General features: G+C 38.5%; 1 protein-coding gene across 2 annotated transcripts in view; it reads right to left on the minus strand.

Moving 5' to 3' along the window:
* ACO1 (aconitase 1) overlaps positions 1-21,264 on the minus strand; it is a 60,885-nt gene that overhangs the window by 13,654 nt on the left and 25,967 nt on the right. For both annotated transcript variants that reach the window (XM_028531471.2, XM_036021514.1), the window contains exons 5-12: positions 10,017-10,086; positions 9,721-9,904; positions 9,081-9,220; positions 7,211-7,382; positions 4,387-4,487; positions 3,331-3,447; positions 2,486-2,645; positions 808-943 (exon numbers count right to left, since the gene is read on the minus strand). In XM_028531471.2, coding sequence (XP_028387272.1) covers positions 808-943; positions 2,486-2,645; positions 3,331-3,447; positions 4,387-4,487; positions 7,211-7,382; positions 9,081-9,220; positions 9,721-9,904; positions 10,017-10,086 — 1,080 coding nt within the window. The remainder of the gene's footprint in view (positions 1-807; positions 944-2,485; positions 2,646-3,330; positions 3,448-4,386; positions 4,488-7,210; positions 7,383-9,080; positions 9,221-9,720; positions 9,905-10,016; positions 10,087-21,264) is intronic.

The following is a 21,264-nucleotide window of genomic DNA, read 5'->3' on the forward strand; positions in this document are numbered from 1 at the left end:
AGATTAGATAATTCCCAGTGAGCTCCTCTGCTGGTGACAGTTCCTAGAGACCACTGATTTAAAGAAGATAACAACACACGAAATAAGTTTAGTACAGTGCTGCTTCTTCAGCTTCCATTCCTGGGAACATTTTGATATATTAGTCATTCATTCTAGATCATTCCATTAGATTCCTTTTCAAGTAAATTATTTTTAAAAAGTCTAATAGAGTGATTTAGAGTTTTGGGTTTTTTAATTTTTTTAAATATATAATCTTTATTATATTTTCCCATTACCAATAAGTCCCCTTTTGCTCATATATGCCACTATCTCTATTCACTATTTTTATTATAAAATCCAAAGACTTCTGACTTTTATGAGGCACATGAATAAAATCTCTGTCATCAGAATTAAGAATACAGTAATGGGGGAGTTGAAGAAACTGTATCTGGCAAAAATACCTCATTTTCCTCAAGGAATGAGAACATTTTCTGCTATGGTAAATAATCCTCTTCATACTGAAGGGTAGACTCTCACAGTAGAGCCAATGCTGGCCCAGTGCAGAGAGAGAGTGCAAACACCACACCAATGCACAGGCTGATCTCAGCCCCTGCTGTGCCCTTCACAGGCATGCTCGTGTGATGAACAATTAGCACAACTGTCCACAGGAGGACCCTACTCTTGGAATGGAAGAGTTCAAGTCTATATATCATCTGACAAAAGACTATGCAATTAGATACTATCAGATAAGCTTATATCCGTTACAAGGTGATGTAACGAGATACGTGTAGAAGATAATACAACAAAAGCAAAAGAAAACTCTCTCACCCAAGCTGAGACAGATAAGGCATGACTCCACTTTCTCGCAGGTAGTAGGTGACCACACCACTCCCAGGAGACAGGCTAGTTTTGATATAAGGCTTCACGGTCAGGCCAGCATCCACAGCTTTCTTTGCTAATAGTCCTGTGAAATGGTAAACACAGACACAGTGTGGTGTGGGCGGCCGCCTACTCTAGGTACCAGGAACAGTTCTGGAAAGACACTGACTTTTCAGTCTGCATTTCCTGCCACTGCCTGACAGAGCTCCATTTGTGTTGGCACTTCCTGCTATCCCTGCTGTCTAACAGAAATCAAAAGCTCACTGGTCCAAAGTCATTCACACGCATGCAATAAACTCAAAAGTAGTCATGAAAAGAAATGAAGAGAAAGATGTTTGCCTGTGTGTCTGCGTTTCTAAAAGAGATAAACTTAAAACTGTTTATAAATATATTATAGAATATTTTTTTTAATTTTGGGAGGGAAAGGAATCTTTCTAATTATACTTTATTTAAATGAATATTATGACTGGAAGGGCCCTCTGAATCATGTACTGGCGGGTGAGGAATACAGTCGGTCAAGAAGTAAAAACCTAGTCCTCAGATAGTTTTTTTCTTTTTTAACTTCACCTGAGGACATTTTTCCATTGCTTTCAGAAAAAGAAGGAGGGAGAGAGAGAGAGTGGGGATAGAGAAACAATTGGTTGCCTTCTTGTTCATGCCTCAACCAGAGGCTGAACCTGAAACCTGGGTATGTGCCCTGGCTGGGAATCAAACCCACGACCCTTCGGTCTAAGGGATGATGCTCCAACCAACTGAGCCACACAGGCCAGCTCCATCTCAGAAATTTCTTGAAGTGGAAGATTAAGAGCTCCTGGCCCACTGGACTTTTGGCAAATACAGACAACTGTAGGGACACTGGGTGCTCTGTCTTAGGAAGTGTCACAGAAGTGAAAAAGAAATGAGGAGGGAGGGATGAAGAGAAAAAAAGCTACAGAAAAGCTGGTGACTTGTCTTAAGGAAAGTGGTTTGCACCAGACAAAAACAGCTTAAAATGGCAACAGATGAATTCTTGGACAAAGGTTTTCCTTATGCACTATCCACATCATAAAGAAAGGACTGTTATAACTCCATGATCTATGGACACAGAAGCACAAGAGGAACTGTAGGGGATGCTTAAAAATTTGGAAACTAAAGAGAGCTTATGTTAATGCAACTCTGTATCTAAATGTTAACTACTTAACTAGAACTGCATAAAAGGCAGGTGAGTTTCATCACACTTTGTGTCCTAATTCAGGTGCACTTGACAATAAATCTAAGACAGAGTAAATTCCACTGTACAAAAAGGCCTGTTGGGTTTACAGAGAATAGTCTGTGACCGGAAAACAGTGTTTTTCTTCTGAAGTCTGACATGAGATTCTAGGCTTTACCAGAAATTCATCTTTTTATGCTTTCTTTATGCTTTCTTCTAGTTATTTTATGTGTTAATTATTAAGACTATTATGCATTATATATTCTACTTTAAATACTTTGCTTTGTACACTGTTTATTGTGTAAACATTTCTGGGCCAATAAATACCCATCTGGAAATGACAAGGTTCAGGGAACTACATTCAGAACTCAGTTAAGCCCTTGAGGCATATTTCCACCCGCAGGTCCACATGGTCATGAGGATTTCAAACGCACTAACCTGCTCCTAACATCACGGATGGATTGCTGGTGTTTGTGCAGCTAGTGATGGCAGCGATGACCACAGAGCCATGAGCAAGGGTGAATTCACTGTTATTATAGACAAATGTCTTGTGGTCACCATGGTGGTCTGGAGCAACTTGGAATCCTTTAAACCCTTGCTATAAGAAGGAAAAAAAATATACCTATTTATAAATACATATATAAATATACATATATTTATATATGTATACACACATATAAACTATATATACATATGTATACATATACATATATGTATATACATAACATACATACACATTTAGGTATATACATATACGTATATATATATGTGTATACACATATATATGTATAAAGTGTCACTTAAAGAATATGGAATGCCATCATCAGAGGGTTTTAGACCAAGTGCCCGGGAGGTTCAGATGAAGGACAGTTGACTTTCTACTCCAAGACCTGAGGCCATGTATGGAAGAGCTGACAGATCACGGGGTGCAAATGGGGAAGAGACATGCAGACAGGGAATGGAATGAACAAACATACAGTGGTCAGAAAAGCTTGGGCAAGTAGAGTGAACAATAAGGCAAGAGTCAAGTGGAAAGTAGATATGCTTTTAAAAAGGTGGGTTGAATGATGTTTACAGATGGTCAAATGCTCTCAGGAAGCTGTTTGGCTTCTGGCTAATGGAGAGACATTAAGGACTTCAAGAGAGAGAAGGAACAGACACATTGCCAGGCTTTGGGAAGAGGTATCATTGAGTGGGACAAAAAGAAGCCTGGGCACTAAAAAGAAAATAAATGAGCATGGGGCAGGTCAGGGTTGGGGAGGATTTCCACCCCAGGTGTTTACCTTGGCTCCAAGGCAGTTTTCAAAGTCCTTTTTCATGTCAGACACAGCAACTTTGTCCTGCGGCCTTTTGGGTCCACTGCAGCAAGGCACTACTGTTTTCAAATCTAATTCCACCACCTATCCCCTCAAAAGAAAAAGGAATGTGGAACTGACATTAAGCCATGCCAGAGAATTTAAAATACTGTAACAAGAAAAACAAACTAAACCACCACATTCAAAACCACAAAAGTCAACGTTCATTTTAACACTCAAAGGATGAACTTCCAAAGCTGAAGATGATCACTTAAGAAGCGAGGGGTGGCAGGTAGCCTTGCCACCTCTCAGAAGGACCAGGGTGGGCACTGCAGCTGCTGCCCAGTGTCTCCCATGTGTCCTTCTTTGCAAAGTGGCTCATAGATTCTTTTATTTTATTTTAAGTCAGTCTGGGATGGGTTTTCTGTTGAAATGATACATAGACTGTTGTGCTTTTTGTAAGGTGATTTGAGAGGGATGCAGCCATTAAGTCATCAGTGCCAGGGAATGGGCCTCAGTCTAATGGAGCATTTCCTTCCTCTCCTGTGGTATGAAAGAGAATGAGGGTCCCACTTCTAGTGTTCCCTCTAGTCTTGGCTGCTGAGAAAAATGTGGAATCAATGTGCACCCTGAAAAATGAATGAAAGGTAAGTCACTGGATGAATCAGAACTAACTGACATGTTTGCACCTCCATATCTCTCCCCATCTTTAATATGATGAGCCTAACCTTGAAATAGCTCTAGCCCTTCTAGTGATGTCCTTCTTCCAAGATCTTCTCCATAAGAGGAGTAAATTAGTTGTTCAAAAAGGGGAGCACACCCAAACCAACCTAAAGGCCAGGAGGAATAGAAGAAGTTGTATTGTTTTGTTATGTTTACGCTTCCTTATCTTTTTGATTTCTTAACTTGTGAATGCCCTGTTCTCCTGAGATGACTTGGCAATAACTAATTTTCTACAAGTACATCCCCCAAGAAAAACAATACACAACTAGAATCACACCTTCAGGAAGAGGAAACACATTTTTGGTGAAGGTGCTCTCATACCTGGGCAAAATCTGGGTCCTGAGAGGAGTCACTGAAATCTCGAAACATTCCTACAGCCTGAAGATACTTTTTAATGTGCTTTACCTTTTCTTCATCACGACCTAAATGGACATTTTAAGAGGTGACAAGTAATAGATGTTAATATTTCCTGGTTAAAGACTCAAAGCTATTGCCTCCACCAGCAATTACACAGGTGATACATATCTCACTTACACACCATAGCTCTGCAGATACCACAGCACGGGGCTAACAGTCTGATTCTCTAGCTGATCTGCTGTTTATTAGGGTCCACTAACTGATCTGCTGCTCCTAAGGAAGAGACTGTTACATTATAATCTCACCTGTAAGCACTCCCCCTTCTCTTCATTATGCTCCTTATTTAGGAGGATCCTAGGCCTCTGCCCACCTCTGCCTCTGCTTTCAACTGGCCAGACTCTCAGCATTCCACATTGCTATTAAAATAATAACCCACCCTGACTCCCACCACACATTACCAGCTATGAGTACTTCCTGTGTTCTCAACACTGTCTATTAAACGTTTATCTCAATCTTTAATCTTTTCTTCATGACCTTAAGAGACAATTATTGTTATTATTCTCATTCACAGATGAGGAAATGATGGCTCGGGAAGATTAAGTAACTTTTCCTTGGAATACAGCCAGTAAATGACAGAACCAGGATCCGAACCTGAGTTGAACTCCAAAGTCTAAAGGTTTAACTCATAATTCTGTTACCACCAGGAATATGACCCTGAATGTTCTGCATTTAATCATAAAACACTGGTTATAGGAGATAATACTCATGAAGTACGCCCAATGGATATACGGTCCACCTATTTCTCTGACAGTTGAATAAGGCTGTTTGAAGGCTTGATTCTTAGATCCACAATACATCAGCAATTTTTGTTCACCTGTTTCTTTAAATGAATTGTAAAGGTTATCAGCTTTCTTCATGGGCCTCATCAAAGCTGACTAACTGAGCTTCATTAACATGTTTATCATGACCTGTTGTTGAGCCCACTGTTCATTGTGTCCCGTGCCATCCCTTCACAATGCACAGGAGAAGTCTCTCTTAGGAATGAGAAAAGAGTTCTACTTCTCTGAAGGGGTATGTTTGTTTCGATTTAACAGATGCTTCAAATTTGGTGCCAGGTCACTAAGATTAGTGGCTACCTCTAGTGCCACAGAAACTAATCTTAGCTGTGGATATGTTTTCCCCTCCCTACCATGCCTTCCTTCTCTTCTTTAGAGTGATCATCACCTCAGGTATTTGTTGTTTAATTTCTTTATCTTTTTCACTTCAAATCCTTTGGAAATCAAGGGAGATATCAATTAATCAATTCCAATGTGGCTATATTCAATAAAAACTTCTTTTAATAAGCTTTTTCATTACAATTTTAACTACTTCATGAAGATTTTCCTCAGGAAAATCAAGGTTTGGATTTCCTTTGAGCCTGCCAGGTTCTTTTGAGACCTCATAAGAGATGTGCACCAGCTCTCCCTTCAGATGCCCACTACTTCTGTTTCAAAAGAAACACCGGCCACTATAGTAACCACTGGATATGGAGGAGAAGGCTGAAGTTTGTCTCTGTTCCTTTTTCCTTAATAATTTAGTTGTAATTTTAAGAGTCATATGGATATATAAAAGGTCCCCTCCATCTTTGTCACATTGAACCAGGTTTAAAAATAAAATTGTTTTATGTTACCATCTTGCTCAATATGACTCAGCAACTTCCCAGAATAAAGCACTAACTGACCACTATGGCCTATGAGCCTATGGGCTCCTGCCTGCCCACCCTCTGTCACCTCTAACCTCACCTCCCATGGCCTCCACCCTGGGCTGTAGAGACACAGGCCCCTCCTCTGCTGTCCTATCTCTCTCCTGGGACTTGGCCGGTGTGGTTTCCTCCGCCTGGAAAATACCTCTTCCACCACATCTCATGGCTCATGCTCCCACTCCATCACGTGTTCAAGTTTCCCTTCCAAGAGCCCTTTGCTGACGTTCCTAAGTATAAAATGGCACCCTCAGGCTATTCAACCATTCCCTGTGATCTCTTCTCCATTATCTTATAAATACAATGTCCTATAAACAGTTATGCATTTATTTGTTGACTTGTTCACTACTGTATCTCTGGGACTTAGACCAGATATTGAGAATGACTGAATAAATATTTAGTATTTTAAAAATAAATTTGAAAAATTAAAAAGAAAATCATTCTCAAAGTTAAAGTCAAATTTCTAAACACATATACACAGAGTTAGAGAATCACTGACATTCTGAAATGGGTTCAGATGCAGTCTTTCATTTTACCTCCTGGAAAGGCTGAAGAAGGATGTTATGGGGCGCTGTCCCTGTTGGGAGCCAGGTGGCCTCAGGTTTGGATTCTAGCTCCACTAGTTATTAGCTTTGGGTATTTACTGCCACCTCTCTAATCTTTAGTTTTCTCTATTAGTTAATTAACCAATCAGGCTATCCTATCGATCTGTAAAGAGGGTGAGAGCAATGCATACCAAGTGCCTGGCACTCAGAGGACAGTCGTAACCATTATTAAGATTACTTGTTTCATGTCAAATAAGTACTAATAGAAGACCAGTATATACATCAGGCTTCCCCAGTATCTGGGCTTTCTATTGGCCATACCATGCCCACCTTACATCTTCTGAAATCCCAACAATTATTCTGACTCCACAGAGAGATGGAAAAAATCTGTAAATCTGACCCAGTGCACTCCAAGGGCCAGAGACAGAAGGTAGCACTCCAATTCTCAGTGTTCTACAAAATTTTATGAATGTCCGTCGGCTTTTTTTTTTTTTTTTTTACTTACCCGTCTGCACCAGGTACTTGATACTAACTTCATCAACTGGGAAAAAGGCCGCAGTTGCTCCATACTCTGGACACATGTTGGCAATAGTAGCTCTGTCAGCAATGGACAACTGGGCAACTCCTGGCCCGAAGAACTCAACAAATTGACCCACTACCCCAACCTGGCGGAGGTGCTGTGCAGAAGAACAGAAAGGTTACAAAGCTGATAGACCATATCTAAAATGAAGAAATATCATCTTATTATCATCTTGCAATTCTTATAAATTAACCTTGTGAGTGAACAGGAACAATAAGTTAGCACAACGTATTTTTGATTACTTTAAAAAATAAAGCTTAAAAAGTAATGCTAACTAAATATAACATGGTATTCTGCATGGGATACTGAAACAGAAAAGGGATATTACTAAAAAAACTGGAAAAGTTTTTAGTTTGGTAATTAGTGTTATTCATAACAATGTCAGCATCTTCATTTTGATAGATATGCTATAGTTAGGTAAGGTAATGTTTTGAGAAGCTGGGAGAAAGGTAACAGGAACTTTCTGTATTATCTTTACATGAACTCTCAGTAAATCTAAAATGATGTCAAAATAGTTTTTTGAAAAAAAGTAACGGCATAAATACAGATAACAATATTAAGAAAAGTTTTCAAAATGGGAAATACTCTTTCTCTCTAATGAGGTCATTGGGAATGACTAGAAATGCTAAAAATGAAATGTTTTTAACTCAAATAAATTATGACCTGTATTAGTGGAATGGTTGTTTTCAAGGGTATAAAGAAAAAATTTCTTAAACACAGGTGCTAGTCAAATGTAACCAAAATATCCAGTCTGATTCCTATATCTTCTCCAAGCCAGCCACTAGCCAGGGCGGGCACCTCGGTGACTGACTTGTCTCTATAGGAGGCCAAGTGCATAAATTGTGGACAGCCACAGAGAGGGGCTCTTCTGGTTAGGTGAAATTTTGCCAAATTTTGTGTTCAAGCCTTATATATTATTCCACATTTGAAGAATAGTACACAGATACCTGTGATAAGCTAGTGTGTTCAAATAAATCCAATTCTAAATTCCATAAAGATTACATCAAAGAGGAACTTTTTTGGACCTTTACCAGGATAGTGTCTATCCCAAATACCCCAAGCCTGCAACCTATACAACCAGAAAAAATAATGTTTATGATAAGAAATTACTTTTCTAATAATTGTTCAAAAATAAAACTGCCTTCTTTTTGCAAAGCAAGCAAATCACATAAACAATTTATTTCCTAAAAGGGCTAAAGAAAAAGGAAAAAAATAATTTTTGACAGTGAGGAGAAAAATCTGTTACACTAATGCAACTTACAATACAGAAAAAGAAAATTCAGTAAGTCCAACATTATTCACAGAAAATGTTTGTTATTTACATATAAAGAAAATCCATGGGGGAAATGTAGTTACAGTATAATGGGAATTATTCTTATAACCTCAGGATAGTGGTTATTTCTAGGAATGGGGAAGATGGCTTAAACCATAAATAAAACATTTTATTTCTTAAAAAATACACAGAGAGAGCTCTGAAGCAAATATGGCAAAAAGTTATCTGCTAAGTCTATGTAGTAGGCATATGAATGTCACTTTCACTTGTGTATTTGAAGTATTTCATAATTTCAAACAAAATTGTAAAGAAAAAGGTCCACACAGCAATAGAAGAGTAGAATGAAAATAATTACCTAAGACTTAACCACAGAATTCTCCCCCATCCAATCATTTTAAAGTCACTAACATATGGTTTTCTAGCATTTCCAGGACACACGGAGGCCAAGAGAGACTCCACCATGTATTTCCTCCCTGTTTGTCACTGTGATTCCAAGATCACAGAAGAGGCAGCATGTGTTACCTTGGTGATGGTGAGCACGATGTCAGTGGATGTCACCAGTGGGTGGGGGCTTCCCTTCAACTTGTAGCCAATCACCTGGGGAAGCACCAAGCTGATTGGCTGGCCCAGCATGACAGCTTCTGCTTCGATCCCACCCACACCTGAGTGGCAGTATAAAACAATGCTTTCATTATTTCTCACCACATCCCTCAGGCAAAATTCAATATCATTAACAGGTAATGAACCCAGTTACAATATTGTACTAGTACAGAGTTACATTTCTAAAAAGAGCAATTATCTTTTCTCAATTTCTCTCCACAGAATTTTTAGTAAGTGTTTCTCCAAGTGTGGTGCCCAAACACCTGTATCAAAATCCCCTTGATCCCACACCAAGTGGAGTGGGGTTCAGGAATCACCATTTTTAATCAACCACACAGGTGATTTTTATTCATTCTTAATGTCCCCAACCCTTAGTTCAGTTCATTCTTCAAAACAAAGGCATGAGGCCTTTTTCTGGACACTGGAAATAGAGCAGCGAACAAAAAAGACAAAAATATCTCTTGATACTTGTGATCATGCCATTTTATGCTGCTGGGATGTACTGGAACCACCATATATTAAAGTACATGCTATAGTACAGCAGATACGGAAGAACACTCACCCCATCCGAGAACACCCAAACCATCAATCATGGTAGTGTGCGAGTCTGTGCCCACAAGGCTGTCTGGGTAATAGTATCCATCCTTATCAAATACCACTCTTGCCAAATACTCCAGATTCACCTGGTGGATGATTCCTGAGCCAGGGGGAATAATCCTCATGTTGTGAAAAGCCTGGGAACCCCACTAGGATTGAAAAATGGAAAGAATACTATGAATTCCTGGCACACTCCTATGCACCTTTCCCTTGCATCTACAGACACAGAGAATCAACCACTGGAATCAAACTCAGCCATACCTTTAGAAATTCAAATCGTTCTTTATTTCTTTCAAATTCCAGGTCTTGATTCTTCTGTAAACTATCTGCCCTGTCAGGAGAAATAAAACTAAATGTATAAATTTTAAGGCTTAAAATGTTACTTATCAAATTTATTGGTGATGAATAAACAAAATGGCAATTTTATCTGCAGGCCTGCTGGGTGGTGTTATATATCCATTCACATGGGAAAGGAGAGGTAATAAGCAAAAGTAAAAAGAATAATTATTTAATTAAAGTGATTCCTACACTCTCTTTAAACATTGTGGGTAGAAAATATTAAGTGAACTTAATTTAAAATGAATTCAATCATAAAGTCTGACCCACAGGAACAGACTCAAGGCATTTATGATGATAACAGTAGCTTAGATACTTAAATAACCTGTTTCTCTACTCCCTTCTTATCCACAACCTTGTTATAACACCTTTATGGGCTGAGCAATGCCTGGGTGGGTACCTTTCATCTGTTTATGCTGGGAGACAGGGAGCAAGTGACATCAGGAGGGTTAGGCATTTATAGAATCATAATCTCCTATTTCTTGAGCAGAGGTTCATGAGGAGGATGAGGCCACCAAAGAATATCTGAAAAGCCTAGACTATATGCTGAGGTTTACTCAGTCATTTAGTCCATTGGGAATGACATGAGCAAGAGGTCTTTAAGAAGCTTTTTCAAGATTTTTATAATCAAACTACATTGTTTTGAGTCAAGGTAAAATAAGTCATAGTTGCAACTTTGCAGGTTTGGCACACAGAATACACTCATAATCGAAGTATCCCAATTGGGTGAACATAGGAAAGGATAGTATAATTAATAGCTAAGATCCAAGTCTGACATGATTAATAGTCAACACTTACTGACATAACTAGGAACTGGCCACTATTCTAAAGGCTTTACATTTATTTTCTAAATGTAAATTTTCTAAAGCCTTTAGAATAGTGGCCAGTTCCTAGTTATGTCAGTAAGTGTTGACTATTTAGTTTCCATAATGACCCTTTGGGTTAGGTGCAACTGATATCCATAATTTTCAAGAGAGGAAACAGACAGAGAGAGGGTAAGAAACTTGCTCAGGACTATACAGCAAGTAAATGGTGGAACTGGAACTGAAACCCTAGCAGTCTGATTCCTAGGTTGATGCTCTAATCCCTAAGCTCTTCTGCTTTCCTATAGCTGCAGTTGCCCAAATCGCAGCCATAACAGTGGTCACGGGAATAACAACCATCATAGAAACAGCTGCAGCTAAAGTGCAAGATTATGTCACAGGTGCCTAGTGCTTTACACACACAAACTCATTCAATAACAAGCTTTGACATAGGTACTACTATTACCCCAATGTGCAGAAGAAGAAGCTGAAGCACAGAAAGTTTAGGTAATTTGTCCAAGGCCAAATGTATGTAAACCACAGAGCTGAACCCAAGTCTGATGGTCCTGGGGCCTCTACTTTAACCACTATACTCTATTTCTCATCCATCCTTTTCCCTCACTTACTAGCGATCTATAGATCCACCTTGGACCACATGATGTTTAATGAAGACAATGGTGCAAAGCAGCATGTGCACTGCTCACTGGGAGCTCAGGGCATAGAAAGAAATACAGAACCCAACGAGGCAATGACAGGAGTGTGACTACCAATATCATGATATGGGAAATACATGTCAAGAGCACTTAGCAAGGGACGTAAGGCTCCCGGCCAAGATGGAGGTGTAGGTAGATACATTTTGCCTCCTTGCATAACCAAAAGGACAACAGCAAATTTAAAAACAAAAACCATCCAGAACTGCCAGAATTGAACTGTGTGAAAGTCCAACAACCAAGGAGTTAAAGAAGAAACATTCATCCAGACTGGTAGGAGGGATGGAGACAGGCAGAGAGGATGGAAAGCTAAGTAATCAGCATTGTTCCCCCTCTGACCCCTCCCTCACACACAGAGCCAAAACTCAGTGACGTGGGTTTCCCCACCCTGGTGAATACCTAAGGCTCTGCCCCTTAAAATGTAACAGGTGCACCAAGACAAAGAAATATGGCCCAAATGAAAGAACACTGCAAAACTCCAGAAAGAGAACTAAGTGACAAGGAGATAGCCAATCTATCAGATACACAGTTCAAAACACTGGTAAGCAGGATGCTCACAGGATTGGTTGAGTATGGTTGCAAAATTGAGGAAAAAGTGAAGGCTATTAAAAATGAAATAAAGGAAAATGCACAGGGAACCAACAGTGAAGGGAAGGAAACTGGAACTATTGATTTGGAAACTGGAATTATTGATTTGGAACAGAAGGAAGAAATAAACATTCAACCAGGACAGAATGAAGAAACAAGAATTAAAAGAAATGAGGAGAGGCTTAGGAACCTCTGGGACAAGTTCAAATGTTCCAACATCTGAATCATAGGGGTGCCAGAATGAGAAGAGGAAGAGCTAGAAATGGAAAACTCATTTGAAAAAATAGTGAAGGAGAACTTCCCCAATCTGGCAAAGGAAATAGACTTTCAGGTAGTCCAGGAAGCTCAGAGATTCCCAAAGAAGTTGGACCCAAGGAAGCACACACCAAGGCACATCATTACCCAAGATTAAAGATAAGCAGAGAATCTTAAAAGGAGCAAGAGAAGACAGTCACCTACAACAGAGTTCCCATAAGGCTATCAGCTGATTTCTCAAAAGAAACCTTATAGGCAAGAAGAGACTAGAAAGAAGTATTTGAAGTCATGAAAGGTAAGGACCTACATCCAAGATGACTCTATCCAGCAAAGCTATCATTGAGAATGGAAAAGCTTCCCAGATAAGGTTAAGTAAAAGGAGTTCATCATCAACAAGTCCTTATTATATGAAAGGTTAAAGGGACTTATCTAAGAAAAAGAAGATGATCAAAACTATGAACAACAAAATAATAATAAACTCATAACCATCAACAACTGAACCTAAAACAAAAAACAAAAATAAAAAACAAACTAAGCAAACAGCTAGAATAGCAACAGAATCACAGAAATGGAGATCACATGGAGGGTTATCAGTGGGTAGAGGGAGTGGGAAGAATGGGGAAAAAGGCACAGGGAATAAGAGGCATAAATGGTAGGTACAAAATAGTGGGAGGTTAAGATAGTACAGGTAAGGGAAAGCCAAACAACTTATATGTACGACCCACAGATGTGAACTAAGGAGGGGAATGCTGGTGGGAGGAGGGCTGCAGGGGGAAGGGGAATAAAGGGGAGAAAAAATGGGACAACTGTAATAGGATAATCAAGAAAATGTACTTAAAAATAAACAAAAAATAATTGTTGACTTTGGAGAATTACCAATTATTTAAATAGGGACTTAAGTTTTTATTTTCAATACATATGTATTCAAATAGGAAAATTCAACTCTCTGAATGTCTAATATCGTCAATATTTACACATACATGTAAATTCAATAAATTGAAACTGCAAAAAAAAAAGAAAAAGAAAAAAGAAAGGGACATAAATTCAGATGAGGGCTCAAGAGTACCCTCCAAAAGGACATGACAGCAATGGAGTATGAAGGGTGAGGGGTATATAAAAATGGGTAGGCATTCTCTGGGAAGGCACTCTCTGGGAAGAAAAGAACTGGTGACATTTATTATTTATTCTACAAAAAGACATTTATAGTTACCATGCTGATTTCCCCCCCTTCTTTTTCTCTTGATGTGAATATCCTCTAAGAATAGTGTTAGTTGTTTTAATGGTATCAATCCCTGAGAATGCCTTACCTCAAGGGGTCCATAAACTATGGTACATGGGCCAAACACAGCCTAATACCTGTATATTTGGCCCTCAAGTAAAGAATAATTTTTCACATTCTTAAAGGTTGCAAAAAATATGTGAACAGAGATAGTATATGGCCAGCAAAGTCTGAAATATTGATCCTTTACAGAAAGTTTTGATTCCTGATGTAAAGAATGAAAATCTCTGAAGGTGTGTATGAGCTAGAGAAAACCAAAAGGAGCAAATAGAGAAAGGAGAGATCCTAGTACAGCAGAACAAGGCAGGATATCACCCCTGACTATTCTTAACCTCCCCCAATTTTGTACCTACCATTTATGCTTTTTATTCCCTGTATCTTTTTCCCCATTCTCCCTGCTTCACCTCCCCACTGATAACCCTCCATGTGATCTCTATTTCTGTGATTCTGTTCCTCTTCTAGTTCTTTGCTTAGTTTGTTTTTGTTTTTAGGTTCACTTGTTGATAGTTGTGAGTTTGTTTTCATTTTCCTGTTCATAATTTTGATCATCTTCTTTTTCTTAGATAAGTCCCTTTAACATTTCATATAATAAGGGCTTGGTGATGATGATCGCCTTTAACTTGGCCTTATCTGAAAAGCACTTTATCTGCTCTTCCTTTCTAAATGATAGCTTTGCTGGATAGAGTCATCTTGGATGTAGGTTCTTGGCCTTTCACGACTTGGAATACTTCTTTCCAGCCCCTTCTTCCCTGCAAGATTTCTTTTGAGAAATCAGCTGACAGTCTGATGGGAACTCCTTTGTAGGTAACTCTCTCCTTTTCTCTTGCTGCTTTTAAGATCCTTTCCTTATCTTTCATCTTGGCTAATGTAATTATGATGTGCCTTGGTGTGTTCCTCCTTGGGTCCAACTTCTTTGGGAATCTCTGAGCTTCCTGGACTCCCTGGAAGTCTATTTCCTTTGCCAGAATGGGGAAGTTCTCCTTTATTATATTTTCAAATAACTTTTCCACTTGTTGCTCTTCCCCTCCCCCTCTGGTACCCCTATAATTCAGATGTTGGAATGTTTAAAGATGTCCTAGAGATTCCTAAGACCCTCCTCATTTTTTTGAATTCTTGTTTCTTCATTCTTTTCTGTTTGGTTGTTTCTTTCTTCCTTCTGGTGTGCTCCATTGATTTGAGTCCCAGTTTTCTTCCCATCACTATTGGTTCCCTGTGCATTTTCCTTCATTTTACTTAGCATAGCCTTCATTTATTCATCTAATTTGTGACCAAATTCAACCCATTCTGTAAGCATCCTGATCACCAGTGCTTTGAACTGTGTGCATCTGATAGGTTGGTTATCTCTTAGTTGCTTAGTTGTATTTGCTCTGGAGCTTTGATCTGTTCTTGTTGTGCCTGTTGTGTATGAGGGGAGGAGCCTTAGGTGTTCACCAGGGCAGAGAATCCAGTCACAGTGTTGTGATCCTGTATGTGGGGCAGGGGTCCAAGAGGGAAAAATGGCGCTTTCCCCACTCTCTGTTGGACTTCAGTCCCTTCCGCCGCTTTCCCCAAGCAAACTGGGCCTTGCTGGTGCTAATTCCTGTGTGCGTGGGCTTGTGCACATTCTAGGACCTCCTGGGTCTCTTCAATGAACTCTCCTGTGAGGCTGGGAGTCTCTCCCGGCACCTCAGCCCCATAGGTGTTTTCAATCAGTGTCCTGAGGTTCTATTTACCAGCACTGGAACCCTGGGTTGCACGTAGTGTCTCGCTTCACAATCGCTGCCCTGCTGGGTCTGCTGGTTGCCACCCTGTGCCCAGGGTCCGCCTGCTGTGGTCTGGCTCACGTGCGATGCCTTCGCTCTCAGTTCCACTGCTCTTAGTGCTATGACCCCTCTCCGCCCAGCTGTATGACTCCGCCCCCTCCTACCGGTCTGGATGAACGTGTCTATTTTAGCTCCTTGGTTGTCCGACTTCCATACAGTTCAATTTTCTGTCAGTTCTTGTTGTTATTCTATTTCTAAATTATTGTTGTCCCTATTTTGGTTGTGCAAGGAGGCACAGTGTATCTACCTACATCTCCATCTTGACCGGAAGTCCAAACCCTTCTTTCTTAAGTCTTGTCCTCATTCCTGTCTGTCTTTACCTAATGGACTCTTGTCCCACCACTTAACAGCTATAGCTATGAAAGCCTTTATTCCAGAAATAGCCTCCTCGCTTGATTATGTCAGTCTGTTCAATTATCTTTTGTAATGTCACCAAAATCAGTTTTCTAAAATACAGATCATGACCCACCTTTCATCTGCCAATGGCTGCCCATTTTCTAAATAATGTATAAATCTCTTGCTTTAAAAAAGTCTTCAGTCTGTCCTCAACCTTCCTTTGTTAAGTCCTCTCCTATAATCCAGTACAAACTTTCAGCTTCAGACACACCGTAGCCTTCATACTCTCCCCAAACCCCTCTCCTCAAGCCTTTGCACGCTCTTGTTTTTCAGTGTAGAATGCCTTTTCTGGCTCTTCTCTCTGGGATAAACACCCTACAGGACCTAAATCAAGTGATAACTGCTGGAAGGACCTCTGACAGGATAATTTGCATCTTCTCTGTGCTTACTGTATTCACTAACTGCATTGAAGTTGTGTGTTTACCAATCTCTCTCTTCTAAGCTAACCTGCTTCTTGAACAAATAGTGGTACACAGGTCTTAAATGGAGTGAAATTTTTTTATATAAAAAATCATCCTAGAAAATTATTCCAAAACATATGCGGCACCTGCCTCTGGGGTCCCCATCACTTCTGCTGTGCTCAGAGCCCCTGTAAAGTCCCAATCATTCATTATCTTTTGTCCTCTTGCTTGCCACACCAGAACTTCTCACAGCAGAAGCAGGGATAGAGTGGGACATTTACCCCAGAGAATACTGGAGACATCAGTTTGATATAAATAATACATTTACAGGATAAGGAGAAGTCAGAAATGCTTAGGCTATTTTATGATCTATTAATTCCAGGTAAATAACCTATTTACTCATGAAAATAAAACATCAGTTTGCTAACCTTGACTCAGTTAACCGAGTCTTAGTTAGTGACGTGAATAAACAGACCTAGAATTCAGATTTTTGCAACACTCAGAATGTTCCCAAATTCACTCAATCTACTGAGCTTTTAATCAGGTCTCTAAATATGGTGGCTTGACAGACCAAAGAGGATACCACTCCTTAGTTACATAATTTGAATTTGGATTTGGATGTATTTCAAAGTTTCTGAGTATCATATTTAATGGTACTCTAGAAATCCACAAACAGTATTTATAGAGGAGATAGTTTTCACACTCATGAAATCTGGTTGGAAATTGTTACAATATTCTTATTAGGATTTAAGAAGTGGTTACTTCTGAGGTAACTTTGTAAAACATTACAATAATGTATTAGTTTGATCCTCAGTTCCTAAAGATGGTGTGAGGCAAATTAATATTATTCAAACCAAGCAAATTGCTTAGAAATATTTAACTGAGAAAATCTACCACTCTACCACTTTTTACCCAGTTCTTCTGTTTCATTTCTGGAAACAGCTGGAAATAAGCACACAGTTTGACAAAGGTTGAGACACACCACATTTAATTCCTTACAAACATGAGGAAAGAAACCGGGAGGTCAAATTGCAAAACCAAACTCTAGAAATAAAACAAAACAACACTAATGAAAACATTTCTAACAGAAATGTTCTCTTTTATTACAAAAAAAAAGTGTTTGCTAGATTTGGACATCAATTTGGAGTCCAAGTTCATCCCTGGACTTTGCTGTTTTCAAAATAATGTTTTCTGTACTACAGTTTAAATGAAAAATGTCCATAAAAAGTTAAAACCAGAGTTGATAAATGTTAAGTTTTAAAGAGTAAAAAAAAATCATGCTGACCTTGATGATAACCAAAAATTTTTAACTGCTTAAGTCAGGAGCTCTATGAATTGTAAGTCCAAAGGCTTTAGACATTACAACAATTACAGTTCTGTTTCCACCAACAGTTTCGCTTTCCAGGCCAGCAAAGTGAGGTAAATCTATCCACACCAATGAGACTTTCCAAAAAAGATCAAGTTGGCTATGATTTGTGAGGCTACTTTTTATAACTTTTGAAGTGGGACTTCAGAAACATCATTAATCTCAAATAGGATAGCATTATATATATTTTATATATATAATATATATATTTAATCCTCACCTCAGGATAGAGAGGAAGGGAGGGGAGAAGGGCAGAGAGAGAAACATTAAGATGATAAACACTGATCGGTTGCCTCCTGCATGTGCCCTGGCCGGGGATTGAACTTGCAATCTTTTTTGTGTACCAGATGATGCTCCAATCAACTGAGCCACCCCACCAGGGCTGTGTACATATTTTTAGCTCTTTCTTTGATATCAAAACATTAAATTAAGCTCATGTGATTTAAGAAAAAAAAAGAAGACATGCTGCCTAAAGATGGGTTTAGAGTCTGAAGGAAAGAACAGAGCTGGCAAGCATCCAGTCTGTTTCAACTGTCAGTTAAAGACGACAGGTTTTTCTTTACCTTGATTTTATCTGGTTTGGATATTGGCAACATGAATTTGAGAATGACCAGTTTCTACATTTCTCTTGAGGCTGTATGGTACCTACTTAAATCCCCAAGGGAGCAAATAATGGTTTCCTTTTTCTTTGAGTGGATTGCTTCATATTCTTAAATGACATTTTATTATGAAATGATAGCTTCTTATTATAAAAGAGAACAATTGCATTTTCAAAAATAATTGCACTATACCACCTCACTTTCTAATCTCATAATCTCTGCATAACTTTTCATCTGCGATCACTCTGCATATGCAATTACACGTGGCTCATTCAGGTATATGGCATAACCATATTCCAATTGTTATGTAGCACATTATGAATATAACTCCAAAAGTTACCTAATAATTCACTATAAGGATGTACTGTAATTTAATAAATCATTCTCCTTTATTGTACATTTGGAATGTTCCAGATTTTCATTATTCTAAGTACTTTAATGGATGCTATTAAGTCATTAAGCTTTTTTCTGTATCTATAAGGGTAAGCTTGGAAGCAGAAATTCCAGGACAAAGGTTATTGCCATTTCTAAGGATCTTGACACATATTACTTTCATTATTTCTAAATTACAGTGCTATCAGCAGTGCATAAAAGTGTTCCTTTGTGACACCTTTATAATTAATAATGTTTATTTTCTAATCTTAACTGTATTGATAAGAGAAAATAGTATCTCAAAAATAAAATTTACTTTTTTATGACTTATAAGATTGAAAAGTCTTATACACTGCTTGCCATTTGTATTTTATTTTATTGTAAAATGTCAAATTTCCTTTGCTCATATATCTACTGGGTTTTACTATTTTTAAAATGGATTATAGAAAGTCTTTTTTGGAGGGGGTTGTAGAGATATTTTTAAAAACTTTATTAAGTTTATTGGGGTGACATTGATTAATAAAGTTACATAGGTTTCAAGTGTCCAATACTGTAATACATTGGTTTGAGTCTATCCTTTTACTTGCATTGAAATGTGTCTCCTGAAGACAAAATATGGTTGGGTTTTGGTTTTAATCCAATGTGCTACTCTGCCTTTTTATTGGTAGTTCAGTCCATTTACATATAAGGTGGTTATTAATGTGTGATAATTTCCTATAGCCATTTTATCTTTTGGTAACTGTGTTTTCCATTTTTTCCTCTTGTGTTTCTATTATTTTAGTTTGGTGGTATTTTTTTCTCATTCTTCCTTTTTTTATGTTACGTGTCTCAGTTCTAGTTCTGTGTGTATGTGTGTGTGTGGTTACCATTAGGCCTATGTAAAAGACAGTTTCTTATATACAGTAATCATTTTTCTTCAGATTGCATCTTATCTCCATTGCCCTGTGCAAATTCAGATCTTTATCTACATTTTCTTTTATGTTTTTGGTCACAAATTGTCCCTTTTTATGCTGTGAGTTAATTTCCAAATTGCAGTACCTATATTGTCTTCTTCTTTAAAAATATTTTTACTTCTTTTAATCTTTATGTTATACTTAAGTGCATAGTACCCTATTCTAAATAAGAATTGCAATTTATGTTTCTGCCTACCCATGAATCACCTTAAACATGTCTATTTCAGATAACCTCCTATAGTATTTCCTGTAATGCAGGGCTTGCGGTGGTAATTTCCCTCAGCTTCTGCGTGCCTGGAAAAGTCTTTATTTCTCCTTCATATCTAAAAGTTAACTTTGTTGGATATATTATTCTTGCCTGGTAATTTCTCTCTTTCAATAGTTTGAATATTTGATTCCACTCTCTCCTAGCTGGTAGGGTTTCTGCTGAAAACTCTGATAATTTAGTGGGATTTACCTCAGAGGTTACTGTCTTTTCCCTGGCTGCCATGAAAGTTCTTTGTCATTAATTTTTGACAGTTTTAATATAACATGCTTTAGAGAAGGCCTTTTTTGGATTGAGATAAATAAGTAGTCTGGATTTGAGGATTCAGATCTTTCCTTAGTTTCGGGAAGGTCTCACTATATTTGAATAGTGAGAACTTCTTCCTCACTTCTCCCTCTGCTATGCTCACTATTCTTATATTGTTTTTTCTGATGGAGTTGATCTACAAGAGAGATCTGATGGAGAACTATCTATAAGACAGTTCTTGTAGAGTTCTTTCATTTCTTTTTTTACTCTTCAATCTCTCTCTTCTTCCATCTATGTCATTTCTAGATTTCTACCTTCAGTGTCACTGTTGTTGCCTCCTTTTTTCTAAGGTCAGCTCTTTTTTCCAAGGTCACTAGTTCACTCTTCTTCTTTTATTGAGTTTTTCAGCTCTAGAATTTCTTATCTGGTTCTTTTAAAAAGTGTCAGTCTCTTTGGTAAAGTATTCCTTTTGTTCATTGCTTTTATTTCTGAGCTCATTAAACTGCCTAAATTTTCTTGTATCTCACTAAGTTTTTTAACTGAGATCCTGAATTCTCTGTCATTTAATTTACATATTTCCATGTCTTTATTTTTTTAAAGATTTTTAAATTTATTTTTAGACAGAGGGAAAAGGAGGGAGAAAGAGAGGGAAAGGAACATCACTGTGTGGTTGCTTCTCATGTGCCCCTTACGAGGGACCTGGCCTGTAACCCAAGCATGTGCCCTGACTGGGAATCAAACTGGTGACCTTTTGGTCCAGAGGCTGGTGCTCAATTCACTGAGTCACATCAGCCAGGGCCCATGTCTCTATTTTCTGAAGATTTTTCATTTTCTGTCTGAGCTTCCTCGATGCCCTGGTTATTCATAGTATTTGATGGATTATTTCTCTGCCTTGGCATTTATGGGAATGAAATCTGCTTTTTAAAAGAGTGTTTAGTATTTCTCTATTTAACAGGTTGGTAGGAAGAGGTCTTTCTTGTGATTTCCAGCAGGTGGCATTGATGCACATTTTTATTTTCCACTCAGTCTGACCACTCAGGCAGGAGTGTTGATTCTAGTTCTCTACTCCCCAGGACTGCAGAGTGCAGGCCGCGACCTAATTCCTCTCCTCTTCGTGGGAGCTCCAGGCTGTGTCTGT

The sequence above is a fragment of the Phyllostomus discolor genome, chromosome 3 (assembly GCF_004126475.2).
Source record: "Phyllostomus discolor isolate MPI-MPIP mPhyDis1 chromosome 3, mPhyDis1.pri.v3, whole genome shotgun sequence".
In the NCBI taxonomy this organism is placed as follows: Eukaryota; Metazoa; Chordata; class Mammalia; order Chiroptera; family Phyllostomidae; genus Phyllostomus; species Phyllostomus discolor.